At 39.4% G+C, this 25,543-nt stretch overlaps 1 protein-coding gene across 1 annotated transcript in view; it reads right to left on the bottom strand.

Moving 5' to 3' along the window:
- Positions 1-7,361: 7,361 nt before the first annotated feature.
- Positions 7,362-25,543, bottom strand: part of IIL1 (isopropyl malate isomerase large subunit 1) — a 30,044-nt gene continuing 11,862 nt past the window's right edge. Inside the window, exons 11-15 of the mRNA XM_010264157.3 lie at positions 21,136-21,190; positions 20,852-20,983; positions 8,284-8,331; positions 7,990-8,148; positions 7,362-7,587 (exon numbers count right to left, since the gene is read on the bottom strand). Of these exons, the coding sequence (XP_010262459.1) occupies positions 7,447-7,587; positions 7,990-8,148; positions 8,284-8,331; positions 20,852-20,983; positions 21,136-21,190 (535 nt within the window). The 3' untranslated portion in view covers positions 7,362-7,446. The remainder of the gene's footprint in view (positions 7,588-7,989; positions 8,149-8,283; positions 8,332-20,851; positions 20,984-21,135; positions 21,191-25,543) is intronic.

The following is a 25,543-nucleotide window of genomic DNA, read 5'->3' on the forward strand; positions in this document are numbered from 1 at the left end:
CCAATGCAGATTCAATGAAGGCAACACTCCCGTACAGTTCCTTTGAGACAGAGTTGGAGATCCAAGAAGCAACCATCATGTTGCATTTGGACCAAGTGCTTTCTCCCGGCGATAATCTTCTAGTTGAGGCAGTGACCCATCAACAAAACACAGTTTATTCTTTGCTCGAAGTGTTGTTCTCATCGCCTACTGCCACACTGGGTAATTTTCTCCGATGAGCAGATAGGACACCAAGACCATTCTAGGATTGTCGGAGGCATGCAGAAACTACGGGGAGCTAGGATCCAAGAACAGGGACACCATGGAGTTGATGCTAGTTTCTGACGCCATGACAAGACTGAGACCGGTTGAGTTTCAAGAAATCCAATAATAGGGTTTCTTGAAAGAAAACCTTGGGGAAAAAATTGAGTTATGAAAAAGGTTAACCACACCCTACGAGTGTACGATGAAGTAAGGGTACTATGATAAAAAAAGGGTAACAAAATGCCATGGGCGAGCGATGAAGGAAAGGGAAAGAAAAAATTAATGAGAAAAACTACGATTAGGTTTGGCTTTGATACCATGTAATGCGATATCGGGAATGAAAAAGTTTTATATTTGCTTATTGTGATATGGTGGTATTTACAATTTCAAGAGAGGTGGTTGGTTGCAGTGTAACAACTATGCTAACCGACCAAACTACAAATGGGCCACATGGCTAATTAAACCACACATGGGTCCAAGACTCTAATCGTAACAAATAGGACCCAAAGGGAATCACATAGAGTTGCAGTATAGATTTTTTTGGATGTCTACCAACGGAAAGAGATAGCAATAGAATATGTGCCCACAAAGTATATGGTTGCCAATTCACTTACAAATTAAAGCCCATCGATGTGAAAGACTTCACACCCATCCTCAATGGGGCTGAAAGCACCTTGATCATCTCGAGCCTTGATGACCAAGTGGGAGATGAAGGAACAAGTGACTATAGCCCCTCGAGATCCATGGTTGGGAGTGGAAGTAATTTGGCCAATGTACACACACAACACAAAATGTTTCAAACTATTTTTTCTTATTTCAAATAAAATTGTTTTTAATTATAAATACATGTGTTTTGATTTAATCACATAAAGAAACAAGACTGTTTAAAGACTCTTGTGAAGCCAACATGAATCGGCTTGGCTTGGATAGAGTCAAGGACTAATGACAAGTTCTTAGAGGAAGCCTAGTCCTTAGAAACACTTGTAAGAGGGAGTGAACTAAGCCAAGAGACGTTCAGGTTAGTTGTGAACCCCAACTTTCCAACAAAGAAAACAATATAAATAGGGATCAAGGCCCATAACTCTCGTGCAAGTATATGGTCACATCACTCCAATCCTTGTTGTATCTGTATTAATTTGTCATTTTCATTTATTTTCCATTTACTAACATATGTTTTCAAGTCAAGACTTCTTGAAATTTCAAAAACCAAACCTTAAGGCTGTGTTTGGTTTAAAAGAAAAAGTAGGGAAAGGAAAGGAAAGGTAGGGAAACCCATACAAGGTTTGTAAAGGTTTCCCTGCCTTTCCCTTCCTTTCTCTACTTTTTCCTTTAAACCAAACACAGCATAATAGTTTGATCTCCACCCCTGAATCTTGTTTCTTCAATTGTCCTTGTACATGAAACTTGATGTAGAGCTACTGTCCCTATTTCAAATTGAAACAACTTTCACCAAATATTAAGGGTGAGCATGGGTCACTTTGGTTCGGTTCCATGGCAGAACCTAGAACATACCCTGTACTGTAGAGATCAGTTTCAAGTTTTCGGAACTGAAACCTACCTTCAGGGTCAATTCTGGCTGTGGTGGTTCATAGGTCGATTCCAGGGTCTACCTGTGGAACCTGTTCTTTCTAATGAGCAATGATAAATATGTAATTTTGTTTTCTTATTTAATGTTTATCATGAAATGACTCTTCTTTCTCATTTAATGCTTCTTACAAAGAAGGCACAAAACTCCATTATTTTCGTTCATAATTGTAAAACAAGCCAATGGCAAAAATGTTACTTAACATTCTCATTTAATGCTTGTTAGGAAAAACACACAAAAATCCCTCTTTTTGTTCAATAATTGGAAAACAAACAATGGCAATTGCTCAAACCTCCCTTGAAGTTTTTGACCATTGCACAAACTTCCCCCAAGTTTGGTAATTACAATCACCTCCCCTAAACTCCTTGGCACAATTGCAAATAGACCCCCTTTGTAAAATCCTCTAACAAGAGGCATGAAAATGTCCAAAATGCCCATGTAATTTTTATTAAGGTTGATTTATAAATAAAACAATATAAATGTTATTAACAACAAAAAAAGAGAGTTTAAAGTTGCAATTTTACCTTTGAGCAATTGATATGAAGGGAAAATTTAGAAAATACATCAATTCCGAAAAAGAGATTAGAAGGGTTGGGGTTAGGGATGTCAATTGTACTAGATTTGGTACAATCCAATCCAGTCCAATGTGAGTCCATTACAAATGGACCAGGTCCAATCCAATCCAATAAATAATTTGGACCATTTTGGACCGGTCCAATTCAAGGTTCGGACCATCCAATTTGTTCAAATTCATTTTAATTTAGATTGGTTTCAACCCAAACCCAGTCCATTGACACCTATATTCTTATCTTATATCAATGGACCAGATAATGGCTTAATTTAACCAAATCCAATATAAATTTATTATGGATGGACCAGGTCCAATCCAATCTAATAAATATTTTGGACCGGATTAGTCCAATCCACTATGTCTTTTTGGTCCATCCAATCCATTCAAATTGATTTTGGACTGAATGGGGTCCAGTCCAAAACCGGTCCATTGACACCCTTAATTGGGGTAGTGATTGATACGAAGAAAAAAATTGGAAAATAAATATTTTGGTCAAAAGTAACTACATGGGTATTTTGGACATTTTTTTGCTTTTTATTAGAAGATTCTAACAAAAGGGTCTACTTGTAACTGTGTCAAAAAGTTCATGGGAGGTGATTGCATTTACCAAACTTTAGGGGGTGTTCAGCAATGATCAAAAATTTTACAGGAGGTTTTAGCAATTTATCCTTTCATTTATTTAAATAAAAAAAAAAACTGAAAGTACATCTTATGCTCTAAATAGCCAATGTTGAACTACATTAACCACCATGAAGAGATTTCCAACTTGCAAATGGATGAGAAATTTATTCTTTAAACTATTTCTTGTTTTTTTAAAAACATATTTTCATTGGTTCAGTTCTTGATCATTAAGGTATCAAATGGTTTTCTCTTCTTTAGTTCCAACATATGGTGGATTAATTTTTCATTTTCATTACCTTAAATCCCACATCATTGGATGGCAAGATATCTGCAAGAGCAAGTGATATTTTTCATAGCAATTCATTATAAGGTTTTTAGCGATTGAAGAAGCTGAATTTGGATTTATCATATAGAAGTTAATTCTTTCAAAGGTAACGAGAATTCAAATAAAATTCTGATGAAGGTAATTGATCAAAATTATTAATTTTTTTTAATTTTGTTGATTTTATTAATGAACCATAATAAATAAGAATAATAAGAACTTTATTAATTCTCGTTACCTTTGCAAGATTTTTATTTGGACATATCTTTATATTAATGAACCATAATAAATGTGATAAATAAGAATAATTTTTATAGGTGTAGAAATAGTAAAAAAATTGCAAAACAATTCTGGAATTATATTATATACTATCAACATCACAAAATGTGTCATGTACGTACACAAATACTAGTAAAAAAAAAGGAAGCATGTTCTTTAAAAACTTGATTTTCAATAAATATATTATATAGTTTAAAATTTATATTATTGTTATTGATTAAACTGAGTAACTTAATATGTAGATTATCATTATATGTTCAAAAATTATAATTTAAACTTAAATTTTGTAAACATTACCTTTTACATTACTTATCATACACATTCAAATATTAAAATTAAAACAAATGATCAAATAACTTGCGTAACTCAATGGTCAAATGAGACAATGGCCTTTGTAACCATGAGCGCTTGGGTTCAAATCTTCACATCCCCAAAACTATATATTTTGGGGTTTATTTCAAGGCAAGTTCCACCAAGGCCAATCAAGGTCAGTTTGGGTAGGGTAAACCCCTAAACCTTGGAACCTACCAAGATGGGGGTCGGTTCCATGAATTTGGAACTATACTCTACCCTATAACAGATTGGGTTTCAAGGCCAGTTTGGGGTCAGTTCCATTCGGTTCTGGGTAGAACCTACCAAATATGATTTTTAACTGTTGGTCAAAAAGTCTTAGTGGGTGTTTGACAATGTAAATAGTTTTATTTTTTTAAAACAAAAAAAAACTACCAAATTAGCAAAAATATATTCATTTTTCTGACATGGCAGTTGTTTTTGTTTTAGAAAAGAAGACCATTCACATTGTCGAACACCCCCGTAATTTGACATTAGGAGTGGAACTTGGCTGAACTCAAGATGGTATTTTATTAAAATTAAGGTGAACACCCCTCCACCTAGAGTAAACTTAGGGGTAGGGGGTTCAACTGAAAAACAAGGATTAAAGATCTTAATATAATAGCTTTGAGGGATGAATATGGTGACATATAAACCACCATTTCATGACTGCAGGAAAGTAGAAATTAACAACTTTATCCTTCTATAAATTCAGTTCAATTGATTTTATTTGAAAATTATCCAAAAAAAATGGCTGAATTTGGACATATGGAACGAACCCTTCCTATCTAAACCAGTCACATTTGTGAGAAGGGTAAAGTTATCTATTTTCAATAGTAATTGAAATGATAATTTGCATTGCGTAATGTTTTGTACCCCCCCCCCCAAAAAAAAAAAAAAAAAAAGAAAAGAAAACAATTATTTTAAGAACCTGAACCTTTAAAAGCAATAAACCTTGAGGCAATATTTAATATAATTGTTCTCTTTTGGTAATTTCCCTCTTTTTCATTTTTCATTGGAAATTCTTCTCTCCAAGGAATTGTCCCAGAGTATCAAACCACTAAAAAAAGGAAAGTTTCACTGCATATTCTTTCTTTTGGCAAGGATAAAGATAGTCTTTGAGCATATTAATTGACCTTATGAAAAGAAAAAGGCACAAAGAAAAGATGAAACACAGGTTGTATCCTTATAAAGGAGCAAATATTCTTGTCTACCAAAAGAGTGAGCCCCAACTAACCAATTTGCCAAGGGAATAGTTTTTGGGCGCCCAGAGATAAAAAGAAATGAAAAGAAGAGAGAGAGAGAGAGAGAGAGAGAGAGAGAAAATCAATTGAGAGACAAGAATTGCAACTTTATAACAGATGCCCACTTTAACATTAAGTTGGGTTGGGGTGTTTGACTTTTTTTTTTTTTCAGATCGAAGATATCTGTGGTGTTTGATTTTTTTTTTTTTTTGGTATTTGCACTGTACATATTCGTATTTGTACTCTTTCCAAACTGAGACCAATGTGCTGATTATGGGATTTGATTCTGCATCAACACTGGAACAAACCAACTAACACACCAACGAGCCAGCCCTTGTTCTGTGGTGTTTGATGAGAACTGTATTTTGCAAGGATAAGTATAGATTCTTTCATTTGAAGAAAAATGCATTGGCTCTGTATCTGCATGGAAATGTTGGTAAATAAATAAAAAAGAAAAAGAAAAACATACAATACTGTCAAAAAACAAGAGAATAATTATCATTTTCAAAACATATATAAACCTTATATAGCTTTTCCTACCTTTCCCTTCTGTTCCTTACCTTTTCTTTCAAAACCAAACACAACCTAATAGATTTGGTCAGAACAAAAGGCAGTTCCAGCAAAGAAAAGAAAAAGAAAAAAAGAAATTAAAGTTGGATCAAGAGTCAGGTTGAGGATGAAAGGAACTTTAAAGGAATAAATGAAATTGATTAAACAAAAGGGTTTTCCACTAAATAAAAGTTTTGATCACTTGGACCGGACATAAAACCAGAATGTTCAATGAATCACGGTTTTACTGGTTAACTGGGCAATTAGTCCATCAAATCGTGAAAACCATCATTTAACCAGAATCCAGAAAATTCATTCAGCCACCGGTTCAACTGTCTAGTCTGGTCCAAGCCTTTCAACACCGAATATCAAATTATTTAAGTGTTCTCCAAACCAAAACTTCCTCGCAACAAATTTAGGGTTATCTTTGAATGTATAAAGCCGGTTTCTGATTTGTTAGACAATGAATCTCTTGCTCACATCTTGGGGGTGCTTACAGAAGTAAAAGCCACTTTTGATGAGCCACGAAAGGCTGTACATTAGCCGGGCTTTGCGCAGCCTGGCTTGGGCTTTTCTCATGCATGAATTAATCATATTTCTGCTCTGAATTGTGCAAATCATGGTGGCAAGCTCAGAGATAGCTTGGAAAGAATTTGTCAATCACGGGTTTTGCTCAGCTAGGTTGGCCCATCCATTCAAGCTCAACTAAAAATCTGAGTCCCAAAAGAAAATATTATTGGGGAAAACAAACAATAATAATTCATAATCTTATTTAATTGTATAAAATTATTAATTATATATAATATATATTATAATATTAGTCTAGTCAAGACTAAAGGCTAGAGCTAGTTGAATCCACTCAACATAATCTCAAGCGCTTTTACGCCAGGTTCAAAATATCACAAGGGCCGGTTTAAGGCCGATCTACCCCCTAAGCGCTTTTAGTCTAGTCAAGACTAAAGATCAGATTGTAGAAGCATCAAAACCCTTGGATCTTCATTGGAATGTTTAAATTACTATGAGCACGTAGCATGCATGACATAAATATGTTACTGGAAATGGTATTGGCATAAATATGATAAAATTTGTAAAACCTGTTTCGTAATTTTGTCCTCCAAACACTCGTTTTTGGTCTCATGACAGTGCAAAATGACCAACGGGTGTGTCTCCTGACTGCCTTATAAATAATAGTCAACTGGGTTGGAAAGATTTCTAAATTTATCATGGAAACCCACAAGCCAACACAAGAAATTGGAAAGAGTTTCAATTGAAATCAACTTCTTTTGGTCTTTTTCTGAACTCAAGCTTCTTTTGGGCTCTGGCTTTTAAGCATCTTGCCAAACTATGGAGAGCTTTCCTGCGCTTCATAAGGCTTTTAAGAGCCCATACACAGCCTAATCACACAAGGCCTTCGTTAATCAAAAGCCATCACATTATCTCATTATTCTCACACTAATATTATTTAATGTCATTCTACAAATATGTTCAGACTAATACATTCCTCCATTGACCAAATATATTACCCCTGTAAAATTTCAACAAAGAAACTAACATGTAGAACTAAACTGAAAACTCGATATTAACCCCCTCTCCCCCCCCCCCCCCCCCGCCCCCGACCCCCCAAAAAAAAATTATTTTTTTTGAAGTCCGACATAATTTTAGTAGTGCACAGTGATTATAACATATATTATCATTAAGTCAATTACTGCAAGAACTCTCTCGGATCTGTAACAAAGCCAGTCAAGGCAGATGCTGCAGCTGTATATGGAGAAGCAAGATATATTTGGCCTTCTTTATGCCCCATTCTGCCAGGAAAATTCCTATTTGTTGTTGAAACACAAACCTGCAATGTACAGTCGCATGTAAGAGTTTAAAAACCGAATATTATGTCAACGAGTCATGTAAGTCCATCCATGGTTCTCAAGTGCATCACAACAAAATAAAGAACTCTACAATATATATCAAACAAAAAAAAAAGAAAAGAAAAATATTTGGCTTCTCCCAAAAACCAGTCACTGGTTGAAGGTTATTAAGATGGGACGTTGAGCCACATGAAGATGATATTTCACTCATGAGACAATGAAACCAAAGCTCATCATTTCCTTGTGTGATGTCATGAATCTAACTTCATCTCCATTTTTTATATGCAATAGTAGTTTAGGTCCTTTAGGATGGAGAGGGTTCGATTTGTATCCATTTAATCAGCAGTAGTCCCTTTGAATCTTTAAGAAAAATGATAACTTGCCTGGGGTTCATTCATACGTGCATAAGTGTCTCTGGGACCACCTAAGCAAGCACCACAGCTAGGACTTGCAGGTGTATCACAACCAGCTTCTTCAAATATCTGGGAGCAAGTCTTCCCACCAGATCCTGGAACTGGAAGACTATATACATCCATCCAGACCTGGCAAATTTATAATAGATAGATACAAAAAGTCCATCAATTAGATTCATCTTTTAATTATAATATAAACTTCTTCTTTGATATATAAAACTGACCCCATTAACAACTTCATAACATGAAAGATGAGTCACTAACCTTTTGGGTAGCTGGTACAAGAAAAGTTGGCACCTTCACCTTCTTCCCCTGCATGGAAGGGGAGTTAGTTGAGAAAACAAACGAAAGATGTGTCAAGAAGCAATCAATTATTTATGCTTGTAAAAGCATGCATGCTTGTTTGGGAGTCCAGTGAAATAGCGTACAGTTTTTATGGATCAATAGTGAAATAGCCTACAATTAGGATGATAGAAGCTGCCATGAAAGATCTCTAGGTAGGTGTTCATTATACGGTCCAGACTGCCAAACCGAACAGAACCAAACTGAAATTGGTGGTTTGATTTGTCTTGGACTTTGAAATGTTTGGTTCAGTTTGAGATTCTTTTTAAGTTTTGGTTTACAGTTTCAGTTCAGTTTCCTGAACTTTAGAAACTAAACCAAACCAACCAAAACTCTCTAAACTCTCAAATAGTCCACGTTGAAACTAAGTCATTTGCGTGATTAATGGAATTGATCTTAAGGCCTTAAAAATATAATGTTCTAACCAAATTTGATGCTTGCATAGCAGAATCCAGATTTCCTCCTCAAAAAATGGTCCTCACAGCACTTGTAGCCAAGCATTGGGAGCATCTCCCACAAATGAAAACATACAAGTATGGGAGATGTTCCCAATGTGCAGCTGCAACGTGCTATGGAGGTGGGTGTGAGGAGGAAATCCAAACTCTACATAGCATACCAATTACGATGATTCAATGATTTTACGGTGACTAAATGACTACATTTGTCATTTATGCAAACATATATGTTTGGGGTTTCTAATTGGGTAAAGCCCAATAGAATGGCCCAAACCATATTAGAAACTGCACCAAACTGTAATAAAACAGTTTGGTTTGGTCTGAGAATTTCTCAGACCATATTTTACTAGTTTGGCTTGAGATCTCCAAACCGCACCGAACTGGACCGTGAACGCCCCTAGCTGTAGCAGCATATGGTATATGTCTTTTTAATGTCTTTTGTTAAATATATACTGGAGCCACATATTACCATGAATGGGTATATGTAAACAAAAACAAAATTGAAAAAACATGTAAGAGACCATAAAATCATATTTTGGCATTCTTAATAAAAAAATATAAAGCATAATGTTAAATAAATTCAATATAATATTGCATGAATAAGTCTTCCTAAAACCAGTGTTTTAAACGGTGTGGGAGGTGTACGCCTGGAGTGTTAAATGAATTCAATATAATATTGCATGAATAAGTCTTCCTAAAACCAGTGTTTTAAACGGTGTGGGAGGTGTACGCCTGGAGCCGTGCACTGCCAAAACGCCCTGAGGTGTATGCCAGAGGCGTTGACACCTCTGAGGCGTACGCCTCAGGTGCCTCGCCTCTTGTGCTTTTTTCATGAGGCATGCTAGAGGCATACGCCTGGAGGCGCACCTCCAGGTGAGGCGCACCTCCAGGTGAGGCGCACCTCCAGGTGAGGCGCTCCCAAAACGCCCTAAGGCGTATGCCAGAGGCGCTGGCACCGCTGAGGCGTACACCTCTTGTGCTTTTTTCATGAGGCGTATGCATGAGGCGTGCTAGAGGCATACGCCTCATGCGCTTCATGCACATCTGATATAAAAAGACAAAAAAAAAGAAAAAAGAAAAAAAAAGGAAAGGAAAGGAAAGGAAAAAAAAGGGAAGGGAAAGAAAAAGAAAGAGAAGAAAAAAAGAGAAAAGGAAAGATAAGGGGAAAGAAAGTGGTTTGCCTCGCGAGCTCGCCTCCGCTTCGACAAGACCCCCCCCTTTGAACTAATGTTATGCATCTTTATTCTTCTTAATATAAAAGATTTTTATTAAAAATAAAAAAAAAAGAGATCCCCCCATCCTCTTCATCCTCCTCCTAACCCCCTCCTCTCAAGGAGGCTTATGTTCGGGAGGCTTACGCCTCTTGCGTTCTGAACTACGACTCACGCCTCTAGGTAGTGGAACGCCTTGCGTAACGCCTCCGCATTTTAAAACATTGCCTAAAACAAACACAAAAACAGGGCCATGCTGGCTCAATCTGATTCAACATATGTTTTTTTTCTTTGACCTCAATTTACCCACCAACATCTAATAATCTAATTAGATCTGCCAAGAAAACCATAGAAGAATAGTGGAACAATCCTAAATTAATACACATATAATATATATTCTGTTTTAGTTAAAATCTACCACCTAGAATGAGAAAAAGAGTCAAAGTTTCAACCAGTACTATTTTATTTAGCAAAACTTCAATTTTGAGTAAATTTTCCAAAAAAAAAAACTATTCTACTTATGTTTATTGCTGACAAATCTGAGAATCTTCTCTAATATTATGTAGTTTCATCCACTCAATTTTCCTGAAACTTCGGATTTACCATCAAAATTGATAAAAATAAATTAGATAATTTGGAAAACAATAAAATATTAATAAGGTAACGGAAGTTCTCAATTTTGTCTGAAACTATGAAATGAATATATAACAAATTAATGTAAAACATACAGAATAAAAAATAACCAATGAATGAAATCGAAAACAACCACAAGATTTATAATATATAAAAGCTAAATGAGGAATATGATGTAGGATAAATGGAGAAAGTCCAATTGGGGATTTACATGGTTGGTAAAGAAAAAGAATTGAAGATCTGGATTACAAAAGAAAGGGATTCAGATCTAAATAGAAAAGAGAAAGAGAACAAAGAAAAAAAAAACATTGAATTTTAGAGGTGAAGAGGGAAGAAAGAGATTAAGAAAAAGATACACTCTTACAGGTAACTTCAGGAAAAACAAAAATTTATTCCATTAACTCAACTCTAACAGTTCAATTACAAATATTCTATTGATAGATTAAATACAAGGACGTAGACCTCCCTTCAGAGACTTCAAATTCAACCAGGAAACTGGTACGGAACAAACTTCAACTGTTACGTGACTAAAGGTGGACCTATAAGTAACCCATAGAGAAAATCAAATACTGCTCTACTGATCGTCTGATCCTACTATATACCAAACAACAAAACAATTCCAAAAGTGGCCTAAATAAATAGAAGACCCAAATCTCATCAGTCATCACAAACTGACAGTCAATCAGTGAAATGGTCCTGACTGACTCAAAGAAGCTGGGTAGACAAGATCTTGGCCTGTTAGATAACTCAATAACTTACTTGTTACATCAATATCACAAAAAACAAACAAGTTTTAATCCTTTTCTTTATTGATAGATAATAAGATTTCATTTCATAAATATAAACAGATAAGTACAAAGATTATCCAGAAAATGGGGTAGGATTACCCTTTGAAAGAGATTGAAATTGAACCCAGTACAAATGCACCTTATTTACCCCCTGTTTAGCTAAAGAATCAGCCAACCCATTCCCCGTCCTTGGCACTCACTGAATTGTGATTGCCATTTCCTTTGTTGACCATTTAATTTAATCATCTTAACAGCATCTATGTAAGTCCAGGCTACCTTCTCATCCTTTAGCCAATCAACCACCACTTGAGAGTCCCCTTCTATAGAGCCAACCACTCCGGATTCAAATCTTTTTCCTTTTGAATACCATAAAGTAAGCAAGAAATTCAGATCTAGTGGAGTCCCCAAGGCCAACCAGACCCCAGAACAAAGCTATAATACTCCCATCCTTATCCCTTAACACCCCTCCAATCCCCTAAACAAGTTTTAACCCTTGAAAAACAGGCTGAAAGATTGGATAAATGCTGGAAATTTCAGAATCTGGAACCATAGGCAACCCATGAGAGAAATACGAAGTCTCACAAGGGAAATTGAAGCAGAATTCAAATGGGTCAGAAGAATAGCCAATGGCTTGGCTGATGCATTAGCTAAGCAAGGAATAACCAAGGGTGAACTTTTTTGGGCTATATAGTAATAGTGGATATATGGGATCAACACTCCACTTTTTGGAGTGTGTGATATGTAATATGTTAATGAATTTTTGAATGAAAGTTACAGTTTCCAATCAGAAAAGATTAAAAAAAAAAAGATCTGAAAGAAAGGTGACATGATTGCATTTTCAACTTTTCAAAATTCTAAAACTGCTCTAATATGACTCAAACTACTATAACCCTTTAAGACAATTAACTTTATTCCTAAAGACAACAGAAAAATAGAAAATAACTCATCTCAGGGATAGAGCAGAGAAAAGGATGGGCTAGACACAGACATTTATGTATGACTGTCATTGCTGGATGTTAGACTTCTTAAATAGTGCTTCGTATGACTTTTTTTTTTTATCAATAACATCAATTTCATTAAATTAAGAGAATAGAGGGAAAGGAATACAGAGGGAGATAAAATAACTTAGCTCCCCAAGAAACAGAAAACTCAGGGAAAGCAAAGAAAATTAAAAACTAACCCAGAAAACAGCCTCCCTAGTCACTCCTTGCTTGGCCAACCCATCCGCAAATGAGTTGGCACTCCTCTTCACCCAGCTGTACTGAATCTCTATGTCCCTACCCAGCCATAAGAACTGTTTTTTCTCATTGTTAAAGTTCCACAAACCACTGTCCTCTGTCTTCAACCAATTAACCACCACCTTCGAGTCACCTTCCAGAATCAAACGGCTAATATTTTGATCTTTTGCTCTTCGAATTCCTTCAAGCGCTGCAAGGATCTCAGCCCTAAGAGAGTCACCTTCTCCAATAGGGCCAGAGAATAAAGCAGTAACAATCCCTTCCTCATTCCTGAAGACTCCTCCAATCCCAGAGGGCCCTGGATTCCTTACACTGCTGCCATCAAAATTCAGCTTTATAAAGCCCGAGGGGGGAAAGGACCAGAACGGACAAAGAGTCCTCTTGCATCTTGCAGTGGAAGCAATCTCTTTCCAGTTTCTTAGCAAGTCATCCATAGGACAATCTGAAAATGACTCAAAGATTTTAGCCAGTGGACCGCTCTTATAAGGATTCGGTCTAACAAGTCTTCCAAAGTTTTTTCCTTGTCAGAAAATATGTGTGAGTTTCTTTCTTCCCACAAAGACCAGCAAACCGCTGCCCTAATACACCTCCACATAGTCTTCCCTCGCTTCTTAGGCCAACTGAAAAAAGACGGGGAAAACAAACCTTGGACAGTCTCCGGAGGATACCAAGAACACCCAAAACGGGAGAAAACCCACTCCCAAACAGATTTAGCAACCTTACAAGAGACCATGAGGTGGTAGCCAGATTCCCCATTAGCTTTACAAAGAGCACATCTATTAGGAAGTAAACAATAGTTAGGTCTCTTTCTTTGGAGTAAGTCTAAAGTGTTGATTCTTTCCAGGAAAATTTCCCAACAAAAAAACCCCACCCAAGGAGGAATAGGTCTGCTCCAAATTTCCTTAACTGGAAAGGACAACCCCAGGGGGGTAGGAGGCTGAGTTAAAGTTTCAAAGAAAGAAGCACAAGAAAAGGTACCAGAGCTAGAAAGGGTCCAAAATCTGGTGTCTTCCTTAGCAGGGTTTAGGAAGACACCCTCAAGGGAGGGTAGCAGAGCTACCAGGCTATCCAAGTCCGTATCCCTACTTGCCCTACGCAGGCCAAGGTTCCAACCAAAGCCCGAAGTGGAAGCTAAAGGGACTAAGAAAGAAGAAATGGATTCATTTTTCAAGTCTGAAAGAGCATACAAGGAAGGAAACTTGTCTTTCAGAGGAGAATCCCCGACCCAAAGATGTTCCCAGAAATTTATTCGGTTACCAGAGTTTAGACCATACCTGATCCAAGGGGAGAAAACTGGAAGCAGATTGTGGATGGATTTCCAAGGAGAAGCTGTTGAAGCCCTTGCCAAGATTCCAGGATGCCAGCCATTGTCTTCCAACCCATAAATGCTAGCCACAATCTTAGTCCACAATTTATCCCTTTCCAAAGAGAACCTCCACAACCACTTCCCTAGAAGAGCCATGTTCCTTTTCTTGAAATTACCAATCCCTAGACCTCCTATTTACACCTAGAGACCACCTCCCAACTCACCCTATGATCTCTCCTCTCCTCTCCAGGCTCCCAGAGAAAGTTCCTTATTAATTTTTCCAAAAGGTTTGAAACCTTTGAGGGGATCTTAAACACTGACAAAAAGTAAACAGGAAGGTTAGCTAGGGTAGATTTAATGAGAGAGACTCTTCCACCTAAAGAAAGATAACTCCTCTTCCAGGCCGCTAGCCTCTTCTCAAACCTCTCCACTACCGGAGCCCAAAAGCTGACACTCTTAGGATTATCTCCTAAAGGAAGGCCCAAGTAAGTCAGGGGCCAATCCGTAATAGCACAACCTAGCTCATCTGCAGATTCCCTTAGGTCTCTTTCATTCACATTCACTCCCACCACACAACTCTTGTCGAAGTTTACCTTGAGGTTAGAAATCTGCTCGAAAAGTTGTATTGTCAACTTTAGATTCCGGATCCAACTGAGGTTCCCTCCTTCACAAAAAAGGATAGTATCATCTGCAAACTGAAAAAGAGTTAAGGGAACCTCCTCCCTTCCTACTCTCCACCCTCTTATCAGATTCCTCGAGTCTGCTCTATGGATCAATCGCCCAAACACATCAACAATAAGGGTGAAAAGAAAAGGGGAAAGAGGATCTCCTTGTCTTAGACCTCTCAACGCCGGAAAGAAGTCCACCACAGTCCCGTTCACCAAGATAGAATAATGGCAAGTCCTAACACAGCCCCAGATCCACTTGCACCACCTGTCACCAAAACCAAAACTCCTCAACACCTCCATCAAGAATGACCAATCAACCAAGTCGAAAGCCTTCTCCAGATCCAATTTGCAGACCACTCCCTTCTTCTTTGACTTTCTAAAGCTCTCCAAGCTCTCATTTGCAATGAGGATCTGATCGGTGATCTGTCTTCCCTCCACAAAAGCACTTTGGTTGGGTGCAATAATAAAGGGGAGCACCTTCTTTATCCTAAGAGACAGCACCTTAGCAATGATTTTGTACAAGCTAGTCACCAGACTAATAGGTCTAAAATCTTTTGGTTGGGAGGCATCTTTCTTCTTTGGGACTAAGGCAATGAAAGTTGAGTTCAATCCCAGGTTTATCACACCCCTCCTGTGGAACTCCTAAAAGACCGAAGCAAGATCATTCTCCAAGATATCCCAGCAATCTTGGTAAAAGGCCATTGTGAACCCATCTGGACCCGGAGCTTTTGTCCTATCCATAGAGAAAATTGCTTCCTTTACCTCCTCCATATCGAATCTTTTTTCTAGCCACTCTCGCTTCTCTGCACTAAGAGTCGGCCAGTCCAAACCCTCCAACCACACTCTCTCATTCGTAGGCCTTCTAAAAATAAACTTGAAGTGATTTACTAGGGCCTCTACAATTTCAACCGGGTGAGACAAGACTGCTCCATCGACTTCCAAGTTAGAGATGTAATTCTTCTTTCTCCTTCCATTTGCCACTGAATGGAAAAACCTTGTGTTTCTGTCTCCCTCCCTTAGCCACTTACACCTAGATTTTTGCCTCCAACTGATTTCCTCCTTGATCAGGATGTCCTCCAACTTCCTCCTTAAAACCCATCTCAACTTCCTTTCTTCCTCTCCAAAGGGGCCTCTCTCTTCCTTCAGTTCCAAATCCTCAATTTGCTCCACCAGAACTTGCTTTGTCTCTTCTAATCTTCCAAATTCCAACATATTCCACTCCTTTAATTGAGATTTTAGGTATTGGAGTTTCTTGTGGAACCTCATTCCCTCCCAATCAACTACCGGATTCGCTTGCTCTCACCACTCTCTGATTTTCTCAGTGAAACCCGGATGAGACAACCACATATTTTCAAACTTGAAAGGGGTAGGCCCTACTCCTCTTAATTCCTCCTTGACCAAAACTATTGGCCAGTGGTCTGAAGTGAGTCTAGGGAGAGCCCTAGAAGAAATGTTGCCCCAATGATCCTCCCAATCAATTGAAAACAAAAATCTGTCCAACTTAGAGCAAATTGGCTGAGATTGAAGGTTGGACCAAGTGAAGTTATTATATAGGAAGGGAAGTTCTTTGAGATTAAAAGAGTCCACAAATTAGTTGAACTTCCTCATACTTGTTGTCACTCTCTGTCTGGGGTTGTTGGTTTCCTCCATAAATCTCACTACATTAAAGTCCCCTCCCACACACCAGGGTCCATCCCAAAGGCCTCTAATGCCACTCAATTCTTCCCATAATTTCTCCCTTTGCCTATAATCATTGGGGCCATACACATTTGTTAGAACCCATTCATACCCATTGGCCACCTGTTTGAACTTCAGGGAGACGAAGTGATCTCCAATTAGCTCCTCCACACCTAAGAGAATCTCTTCTTTCCACAGGGTCACAATTCCTCCCGAGGAACCCCACGAAGGAGCAGCCACCCATTTAATACCTCTAGAACTCCACACTCCTTGCCCAGCTGCAATCAAAATCCATTCTTTTGGACTCTTGAAGCATAACCACGTCCGGATTGAACTTCTTAATTACCTTTTGATTGTTGCTCTCTTCTTAAAGCTGCCCAACCCCCTCACATTCCAACTTAGAATTCTCATTGAAAACTAAAGGCTTTAACCCTAATTCCTCCAAGAACTATTTAGACCCTTTTCTTCTAATCCCTTTCACTTCGAACTTCTTGTCCCCCTCAATATCTTTTTTTAATCTCTCCACTTCACTCAGCCTTCTGAACTTCATCTTGCTGTCCTCTTTATTTGGCATGTAGGCTTTTAGGTCATTCGGGTTCTTCAGGTTGCACCCCAACTTTTTCACAAACTCTGCAACTGACTCTTCCCCAAAAGTTTCCTCTTTCCCTAAAGAAGCACTCTCCTCACTCCTAGGAAGCTTCTTGTTCCTTCTCACTTTACCTCCGACCACAACCCTGTTTGTCCCCTCCAGGCTCCCTCTCTGCAAATTCTTCCTTTCCACTTCGCCCAAGAGGCTTTCTAAGATTTCCCTAATTAATGTCTCTCTGCATGATTCCTCACCCACTTCCCCCCCTTGTAGACTCAATGTGGCTTTCAGACTAGGGGCTTCTGACTCTTGGTTGGGAAGAGAATCTGGTACAAGAGATACAGAGCGCTCATCAGTATCCAAAACTGAATTGACAGAGTTGAGGGATTTACCTGAGGTAGAGAAGAGAGGAGAGAGCACAGGCGAAGGAGAGATAGTCACTTTCTTTTTTGGGAAAACAGAGCACTCTGTCTCCCAGAGATGGGGGAGGGAAATCCCTGTCACTGTATCAACACAAAGACCCCTTTCTGTACCCAAGTATGTACCTCTCTGTGAAGTACCCTTGTTCTGCTCTGAGAAGACCCGAGCAACCTCCTTTTCGGCCTCTTGCAAAGCACTAGAACTGAGGGGGGCTCAGCCAGTAATGGGTTAAAATCAAACACCCGCTCCTCCCCCTCCACCTTTCCTTCCCCCACCGAATCCCCTAAGAACAAACAGTCCAAGCTAAAAGAATCGCTGTTTTGATCTTTAGGTAGAGCTTCAACTGCCGCACTGCCTGAACTCCCACAGTCGTCTGAACTATCAACATGATCAGAATCTGAACCGCAGCTCAACCATCCTTGATCAGCATCTTCTTTCTCTTCTGGTCTACCTCTCGAATAGTGCGGGTTCGGGCGATCAGAAAGGTTGTGATTTTGCTTGTCGTCGGCTGCTCGTCGGACCCAGCACAGAGGCTGGCGCTCTCTAGCCTTGTTCGCAGATTTCGCCCCTCCACAGTCGAGAGGGCAAGACTTAGACAATGATAGATGAAAGAGGTCATCTATCATCGTCCCATGCCTGCCCCGCCCCACGTGATGACTTAAGTTGTCACGTGGGCTTTTAAATCCGCAAGTAAGTTCACCCACTGGCCCGACCGGCTCGACCATTCTTAGAGCCGGTTCGGAGAGAGACTTAGCGCGCGAACCGCTCTTTCCCAACTTAACCACGTCAGCATAGGATGGGCCACCCTCTTTACACAACCCTTCTTCAAAAAAAATTGAAAAAGAAGCCAAAATAGGAAGGCTTTGAGTCTTGGAACACCCCTGCCACTGTTCCCCTTCCTCTGTAAAACGCCCACACTCAACAGACTTACCCGCCAGCCCCTGAAGGCCACGTGTACACCCCCCTGCGAGCTTGTCAGATTCTTCAACCTCCGGTCGTCTTCCCCAAAGCAAAGCTAAAACTTCTGAAACTAGCCAGACCTTGTGCCAAGCTTCTTCTGAGAGGACTTCGAAGATCCGCGGCAAGTTCTCCGGATTGATCCCAGCAACCTTAAGTTCCACCGCTCTCAAGTTGCTTAAGTTAGCCTCCAACAGAACTCCACCCATTGCTCTAGCAATTTTCCCCAGAATAAGGTCATTCCAAAGGTTGAAGGGAAGACCAAGAAGTTTAATCCAAAAGCTACCGGCTCTGGGTTCAACTTCGTTGCAATCTAGAGCCCAATTCTGGACCTTAATCAGGCTTCCTTCTACAAGGAAAGAATTGAAGAACAAAGTCTTACTTCCAATATCTAGTAGGGCTTTCTTTTCAGCAAAAGGTAGCAACAAAACATCTTCCTCTGATCCCAACCTCTCTGTTAAAACTTCTAAAAATTTCGTCCAATCTTCTAACACCCTTTCTGCCACTAAAACCACCCTCTTCTCCCAGCTCCCTCTCCCTTCTTCCACTGCTACTCGTCGGATGACAGACGAGCTGGACACCAAAACTTCAGGGTGAAGCTTTGGGCGGAGCACAGAACAAACCTTCGAGCCAGGGGCCTCTTCTACTCTACCTACGACCTCCAAGAGAAAAGCCTGAAGATTAGAAGCGAAAGAAGCCCACCCTCTTCGCTTCAGACCTTCTGGAATACACATCACTTGCTTTTTGTTAAAACCAAAGAGTTCGGTGACCATAATGAACCACCCTTTTCCATTCCTTTTTAGCACAGCTTCGAACCTCTTGTTCTCACAGGTCAACGAGTTTCTCCAACCTTCTTCTCGAAAGGAATTTACAGCTCCATCTACAAAGCCTTTCAGCCACACACAGGCCTCCTCTGTTAGAAGAATCGACGCCCTGCTCCCTTCTCTGATTTTCAATAGTCTTCCCCTTTGTCCTTCCCTGCTCAAAGAGGAAAGATTTTGCTTCAATGGACAAATCCAGTCTCCATTTCCCCACCAGCTTGAACTTCCTCTCCTCTCCCATGCCTAACTCTGATGCTTCGTATGACTTTAGGTTACCCCAACATAGATATATAGGTACCCGAACTAAATTAATAGGTGGAAAAGCTTGCTGGAGGCCTGGATCTAGGTTAACTCATTTAACTGCTGGAAAGTCATAAATTAGTTGAAGAGCATATAGAAATCAATCTAATCAGGGTAGCACATTGGGTGCCAGCGACAGAAGTTTAAAGGAGTCTCTTTAAATGATTTATTAACGGGATGGAAAACAGTGGCTGGTTTCAAATTGAGCAAACAGAAAACTGTGCTAGCCTGGTCCCCTCCTAGGGTGCTAGTGACAGAAGTATAAAGGAGTCTCTTTAAATGACTTATTAAGGGGATGGCAAACAGTAGCTGGTTTCAAATTGAGTAAACAGAAAACTGTGCTAGCCTGGTCCCCTCCTGCAGCAGGTTAAATCAAGTTTAATTTTGACAGGTGTTGTTTTGGGAATCAGCATGGTAATATTATCTTCAGTTTCACAGGCCCAGCAGGACAAGGTAATTCCTTAAGAGTAGAATTGCTTGCATTAACTCAAAACTTGAAACTAATACGGCAACAAGGATGGAGAGATGTGATTGTTGAAGGGGACTGTCAGACTATAATACATTGGATGAAAGCACAAGATTACCTTCCCTGGGAATTTAGGTAGCTGGTGAGGGGAGCAGTAGCAACTGGAATATTGTTGAATGCCTCATTCAATTGGGTTCCTAGGTCTGCAAATGTGTTGGCAGATTCCTTAGCAAGAGCGGGGATAGGGAAAGAGATTTTAGTATGGGGCTGCCCAGGTCCGGGCTGTAATTTGTAATATCTTTGTTGTAGGGTCTTTTTTGAGTGGTGATCTTCTATATTATATTCTGTTTTGTGCTCCGCTTCTCTGTTTTGAGTAGTTGGAGTCTTTTTATTTAATATATATTCAGTTGCTCATCAAAAAAAGAAACTCATTTAACTGTTGGACTGCAAAACACCAGTTTATACTATATGAAGGAACAGATCAGAACAACTTCATCTCATATGATTATATTTCATATGCATGCATGTTTATTAACCACAAGCAGTTCTAGCATAGGCAGCATGCATTCTTTGTGCATGATCAATTTCAGCCAAAACATTACCATAGAAACTAGGTTCCTTGTCACATAACAGAGAAGTCATTGGCAAAGCACATTCAATTTTACAAACATCAAGCACAACTTTATAGGCTTTTTTTCCATATATGCCACTTTTATTTTTGACTGAGTTTATTGCATTAAACATAAACAGCAAAAAAATCACAAGAAATGGCAACAATGAAAAAGGAAAAGAAAATTTTATAAGAATAATAAAAAAAAACATGCTGATTAAATAAAATTGATGTATCAATAAAAGCCAAAAACAAATGCACGTAATGCACAACATTCTAAACTCAAAGGCATATGCCAAAAAGAAAATAGTTACTAAGAACAATAACAAGAATAAGACAACTTGAGTTCCTTACTGAAGCTAGAAAAACTTTGGCTGCAGACATAAAATCTTCAGTCTTTCCACCAGTACATGAGCCTATATACACTCTGTCTATTTTTACATCTTTGCATTCTCTTGCTAAAGCACGATTATCTGGAGAGTGAGGCTGCAGAATATGAAGAACGGAGATAGCTAAATGGATAGGCATTTTGATGAAGAACGGAGAAAACAAAGTTCATGAGACAATTTGCCAGATTATAACAGAAAGAATGTCTCATTTCAGGAGCCTGACATGAAAAGTAAAACTTAGAACCTCACCTTTGCCACCAAAGGTTCCAGTTTGGAGACATCAAACCTGTACTCACTTAAAAATCTAAAAAACAAGGTAATAACCTCATCAGTACAAGGTAAAATTTTGTAGGAAAAATAAATTGAATAGAACAAAGAGATTTTGAAAAAGGAGATAACTACTATTTGTCATTTTGTAAAGAAGTCAAGTTTTTTATAGCAAACAAATGTAAAGAGACTGGACCGAATGGGCCCTAACAGCCTCTCATGTGATATCCTTTATTTTATCTTTTATTTTATGTTGATGGGCCTCACTTAATGGGCCTGTTATTTGTTCTTATTTTACTTTCTTTATGTAACTGCCAAGCTGGCCGCCCACTTAAGGGTATACTTGTCATCATCAATTTTTTAGAGTTTAATAAAAAAATAGGGTTAGAGGAGAAGGGTAACTAATTTGACTTCTTCTTCTCTTACCTCTTCTCTCCGCCATCTTCCTCTCTTATACAGTTATTCAGATCTGTTCTATTCTGCTAATCACTAAATTTAATCTTGATATTGGAGGACTGATTTACATCTTGGTATCAGAGCGGGTTCAGTTCCTCTTTCTTCTTTTTTTCTTTGTTCATGTACACTCTAAAATCAAGAGAGTGTATGGAGAGATAGGTTCTCTATAGTATAGAGAATCACTTGCCCAGTTGGTAGAAGGGTTTGGAGAGTTTAGTTCTGGCCAGATTTTGCCAAGAAGTGATGCTGTTTTGCTGCTGCCCAAAACCCTAGCTGACTGGAGATTTTCGAGTTACCAGGAAAGGTGAAGCTTGGGTGTGGCGCTCTGTGCTTGGAAGGTGTCTTGTGACTGCTAAAGGAGGGCGGTTCAGGTTTGGAAGAGTTTGGGTTACTCTGGTAGGTGCGGCAGTGTCTTCTCTCTCCCGCCCATCTGCTAGACGGAGCAAAACCCTAGTTTTTCAAGCACCCAAGTTCTAGTTTGACTTCAAGTAAGTTTACATAGTCAAAATTTTCTGTTCTTTGATTTTCGTTTGATTAATGGAGACATACAGAAGTGAGTTCAAGCAGGTGCCAGCTTCTGGACCTACTCCAGTAGATTTCGTTTTGACGGGTGTTACCACAATTAAGCTAGATGGGACGAACTATCTTGCCTGGGCCCAGTCTATAAAAATCTATGTTTGTAGTAGAGGAAAACTCGGGTATCTCACAGGCAGCAAGGTGAAACCCGAAGAGACAGACCCTGAATTTGAAAGATGGATGCAAGAGAACTATACTGTTATAGGATGGTTAGTCAACTCTATGCAACCTCATATAAGCCAACACTATCTCTGGATGTCTTCGGCTAAGGAGATATGGGACAGTGTAACTGAGACCTATTCACAGAAACTAAATGTAGCCAGAGCATACAAATTGAAAAGTGATGTGAAGAACCTGAGACAGAGGGAGAAGAGTGTGGCAATCTACTACTCTATACTAAAGTCCCTATGGCAGGAAATTGATGTTATGGAAACAGTGGTATGGGAGAGTAAAAAGGATGCTGAAATGTATAGAAAGCTAGTGGAGAGAAATAGGGTGTTTGAGTTTCTCACTGGACTCAACCCTGAGTTTGATATTATCAGACATAACATTTTGGCCAGGGATGAGGTTACTCTTTCACAGGCATATGCTATGATAAGTAGTGAGGAGACTAGGCGGCAGGTGCAGTTGCAGAGTCCATCTACAGAACATTTTGCACATGCGGGAATAAAACCGAAGGGCCCTACTGAAAAAAGAGAGCAGTTATGTGAATATTGCAAGAAACCACGGCATACAAAGGACACCTGCTGGAAGCTTCATCCTGAACTTCTTCCTGATAGATTTAAGAACAATAATAACCCTAAGAAGGGCAGTCAAGTGGGAAAATCCAAGACTGCTAATGCTGCTACAGTGCCTGAAGGGGGAAGTAAGGAAAGCGAAGAAAATTCAACTATTGAGCAGTTGGCTGCAATGAAGCTGGATTTTGAGAAGTATGGGAGGCTCCTAAATCACCTGGAAGCTACAGTTTCTTCAACTCACCATTCCAATAGTACATCATCTTCATCGGCTTTTGCTCACTCAGGTACTCGTGCTTCTGCGAATCATGCTTTAGCTTTAGGTAATCGTAAAATCCCTTGGATTATTGATTCTGGAGCATCAGACCATATGACCAGCCTATCTAACCTGTTTTGCTCATATCACCTCCTCTCTGGGAAAGAGAAAATATCCCTTGCCGATGGGTCCCTTGCCCCCATCTCTGGTAAAGGTGATATAAAGACCTCTAACACCCTGTTCTTATCTTTTGTTCTTCATGTCCCTAAGCTTAACACAAACCTCTTATCTGTTAGTAGCTTAACAAAGTCAATGAATTGCAACATAACCTTCTTTCCCACTCATTGTGTTTTCTAGGACCTATAGTCTCAGAGGATGATTGGGAGTGGCCATGAGAACGGAATATACTTGCTGGACACACCAGATCAAGCTTTGGGACCACCTCATGGAGTTGCCTTAGAGTCAGTCGTGTCAGAGTCTGTTAACAAAATTTTATTATGTCATTTTCGGTTTGGTCACTTGTCCTTTTCTACTTTGAGTCATTTGTTCCTACATATGTTTAAAGGAGTGTCTTTATCGAGTCTTCATTGTGAATCATGTGAGCTGGCAAAGCATTGTAGACATTCCTATTCAATTAGCAATAAAAGATCATTTTCTCCTTTCCATATTGTTCACTCTGATGTGTGGGGGCCATATCACATGCTAACCATGGGGGGTTACAGGTACTTTATCCTTTTCATTGATGATTACTCACGTTACACTTGGATTTATCTCATGAAATCCAGGGATGAAGTACCAGCTATTGTGAAAAATTTTCATGAACTCATCCTCACCCAGTTTAATACCCGTATCAAAATATTCCGCTCTAACAATGCTAAGGAGTATTTTGAGAGAACCCTCTCCACCTATCTTGAAACTTTTGGGGTTATTCATCAAAGTTCTTGTTCCTACACTCCACAACAAAACGGGGTGGCGGAAAGAAAGAACAGGCATGTGGTTGAGGCTACTAGATCCCTTTTATTTGCATCCCATGTTCCTATAAAGTTTTGGGGAGATGTTCTTACTACTACCTTTCTGATCAACTGTATGCCCTCCCGGGTCCTTGGCTTTAAAACCCCTTTTAGTCTTCTCTTCCTCTCCGTGTGTTTGGGTGTACTTGCTATGTGCATATTCATAATCACCAAAGGCACAAGTTTAAACCCAAGGCTCATAAGTGCGTGTTTCTGGGATATGCTTCCACACAGAAGGGTTATTGCTACTTTGATCCGGTTCATGGCACCCGCTTTGTATCTCGAGATGTCACCTTTGCAGAGTTAACTCCCTTCTTTAGTATTCCTCCTGAGGGGGAGAAATCTGATGAGTACTTTGCTATGTCTCCAGCTGTTCCCCTTCCCATTCCTTTTGAGTCCGATCATGGGGTGTCCACCTCTTCCACTGGACTTACCCCTGATGTCCCTACTCCCCCTCCTGCTTCTGCTCTTGCTCTCCAGAGGTGGTACCAAAGGCGGAGATTCAGACATGTGCAGGTTGTTTCCACTCCTTCAGAAGAGCATCTTGCCACTCCCATCATTCCTGAGGAAACAGGTCAGCCCTCTACTGACCCATCTCTAACTGTTCCAGACCTTGACCTTCCTATTGCTCTTTGCAAGGACAAGTGGAAGTGTACAGCCCATTGTATATCCAAACACTTATCTTACAGCCTTCTCTCCCCTTCCTACTACTCTTTTCTTGCCTCTGTTTCTTCCCATGTGATACCCAGGTCTGCGGAAGCTTTATCTCAAGCTGAATGGAGGGATGCTATGATGACCGAACTTGATGCATTGCATAAGAATCATACCTAGGACATTGTGGACTTGCCGGAAGGAAAGGAACCAGTGGGTTGTAAATGGGTGTTTACTATTAAATATCACTCCGATGGCTCTGTTGAGAGGTTTAAGGCTCGGTTGGTTGCTAAGGGTTACACCCAAATGTATGGCATTGACTATCTGGAGACATTTGCTCCTGTAGCTAAGATAACTTCAGTCAGGGTTTTACTTTCTCTAGCAGCTACTTTTGACTAGCCCCTACACCAGTTTGATGTTAAGAATGCCTTCTTGAATGGAGAACAACATGAAGAGGTCTATATGTCTCTACCTCCAGAAGTGTATGGGAAAGAAATGAAAGGCAAGGTGTGTAAACTACACAAATCCCTTTATGGTCTCAAACAATCTCCTCGGGCTTGGTTTGAGAGATTTTGGGCTGCTCTTGTCTCCTTTGGCTACATTCAAACACAATCTGATCATACACTGTTCTTGAAGAGAAATGACTCTCTGGTGACCTTCTTGATTGTTTATGTTGATGATATTGTGATCACGGGTAATGACATTGA

The sequence above is a fragment of the Nelumbo nucifera genome, chromosome 3 (genome assembly GCF_055504915.1).
Source record: "Nelumbo nucifera cultivar China Antique chromosome 3, China Antique-T2T, whole genome shotgun sequence".
In the NCBI taxonomy this organism is placed as follows: domain Eukaryota; kingdom Viridiplantae; phylum Streptophyta; class Magnoliopsida; order Proteales; family Nelumbonaceae; genus Nelumbo; species Nelumbo nucifera.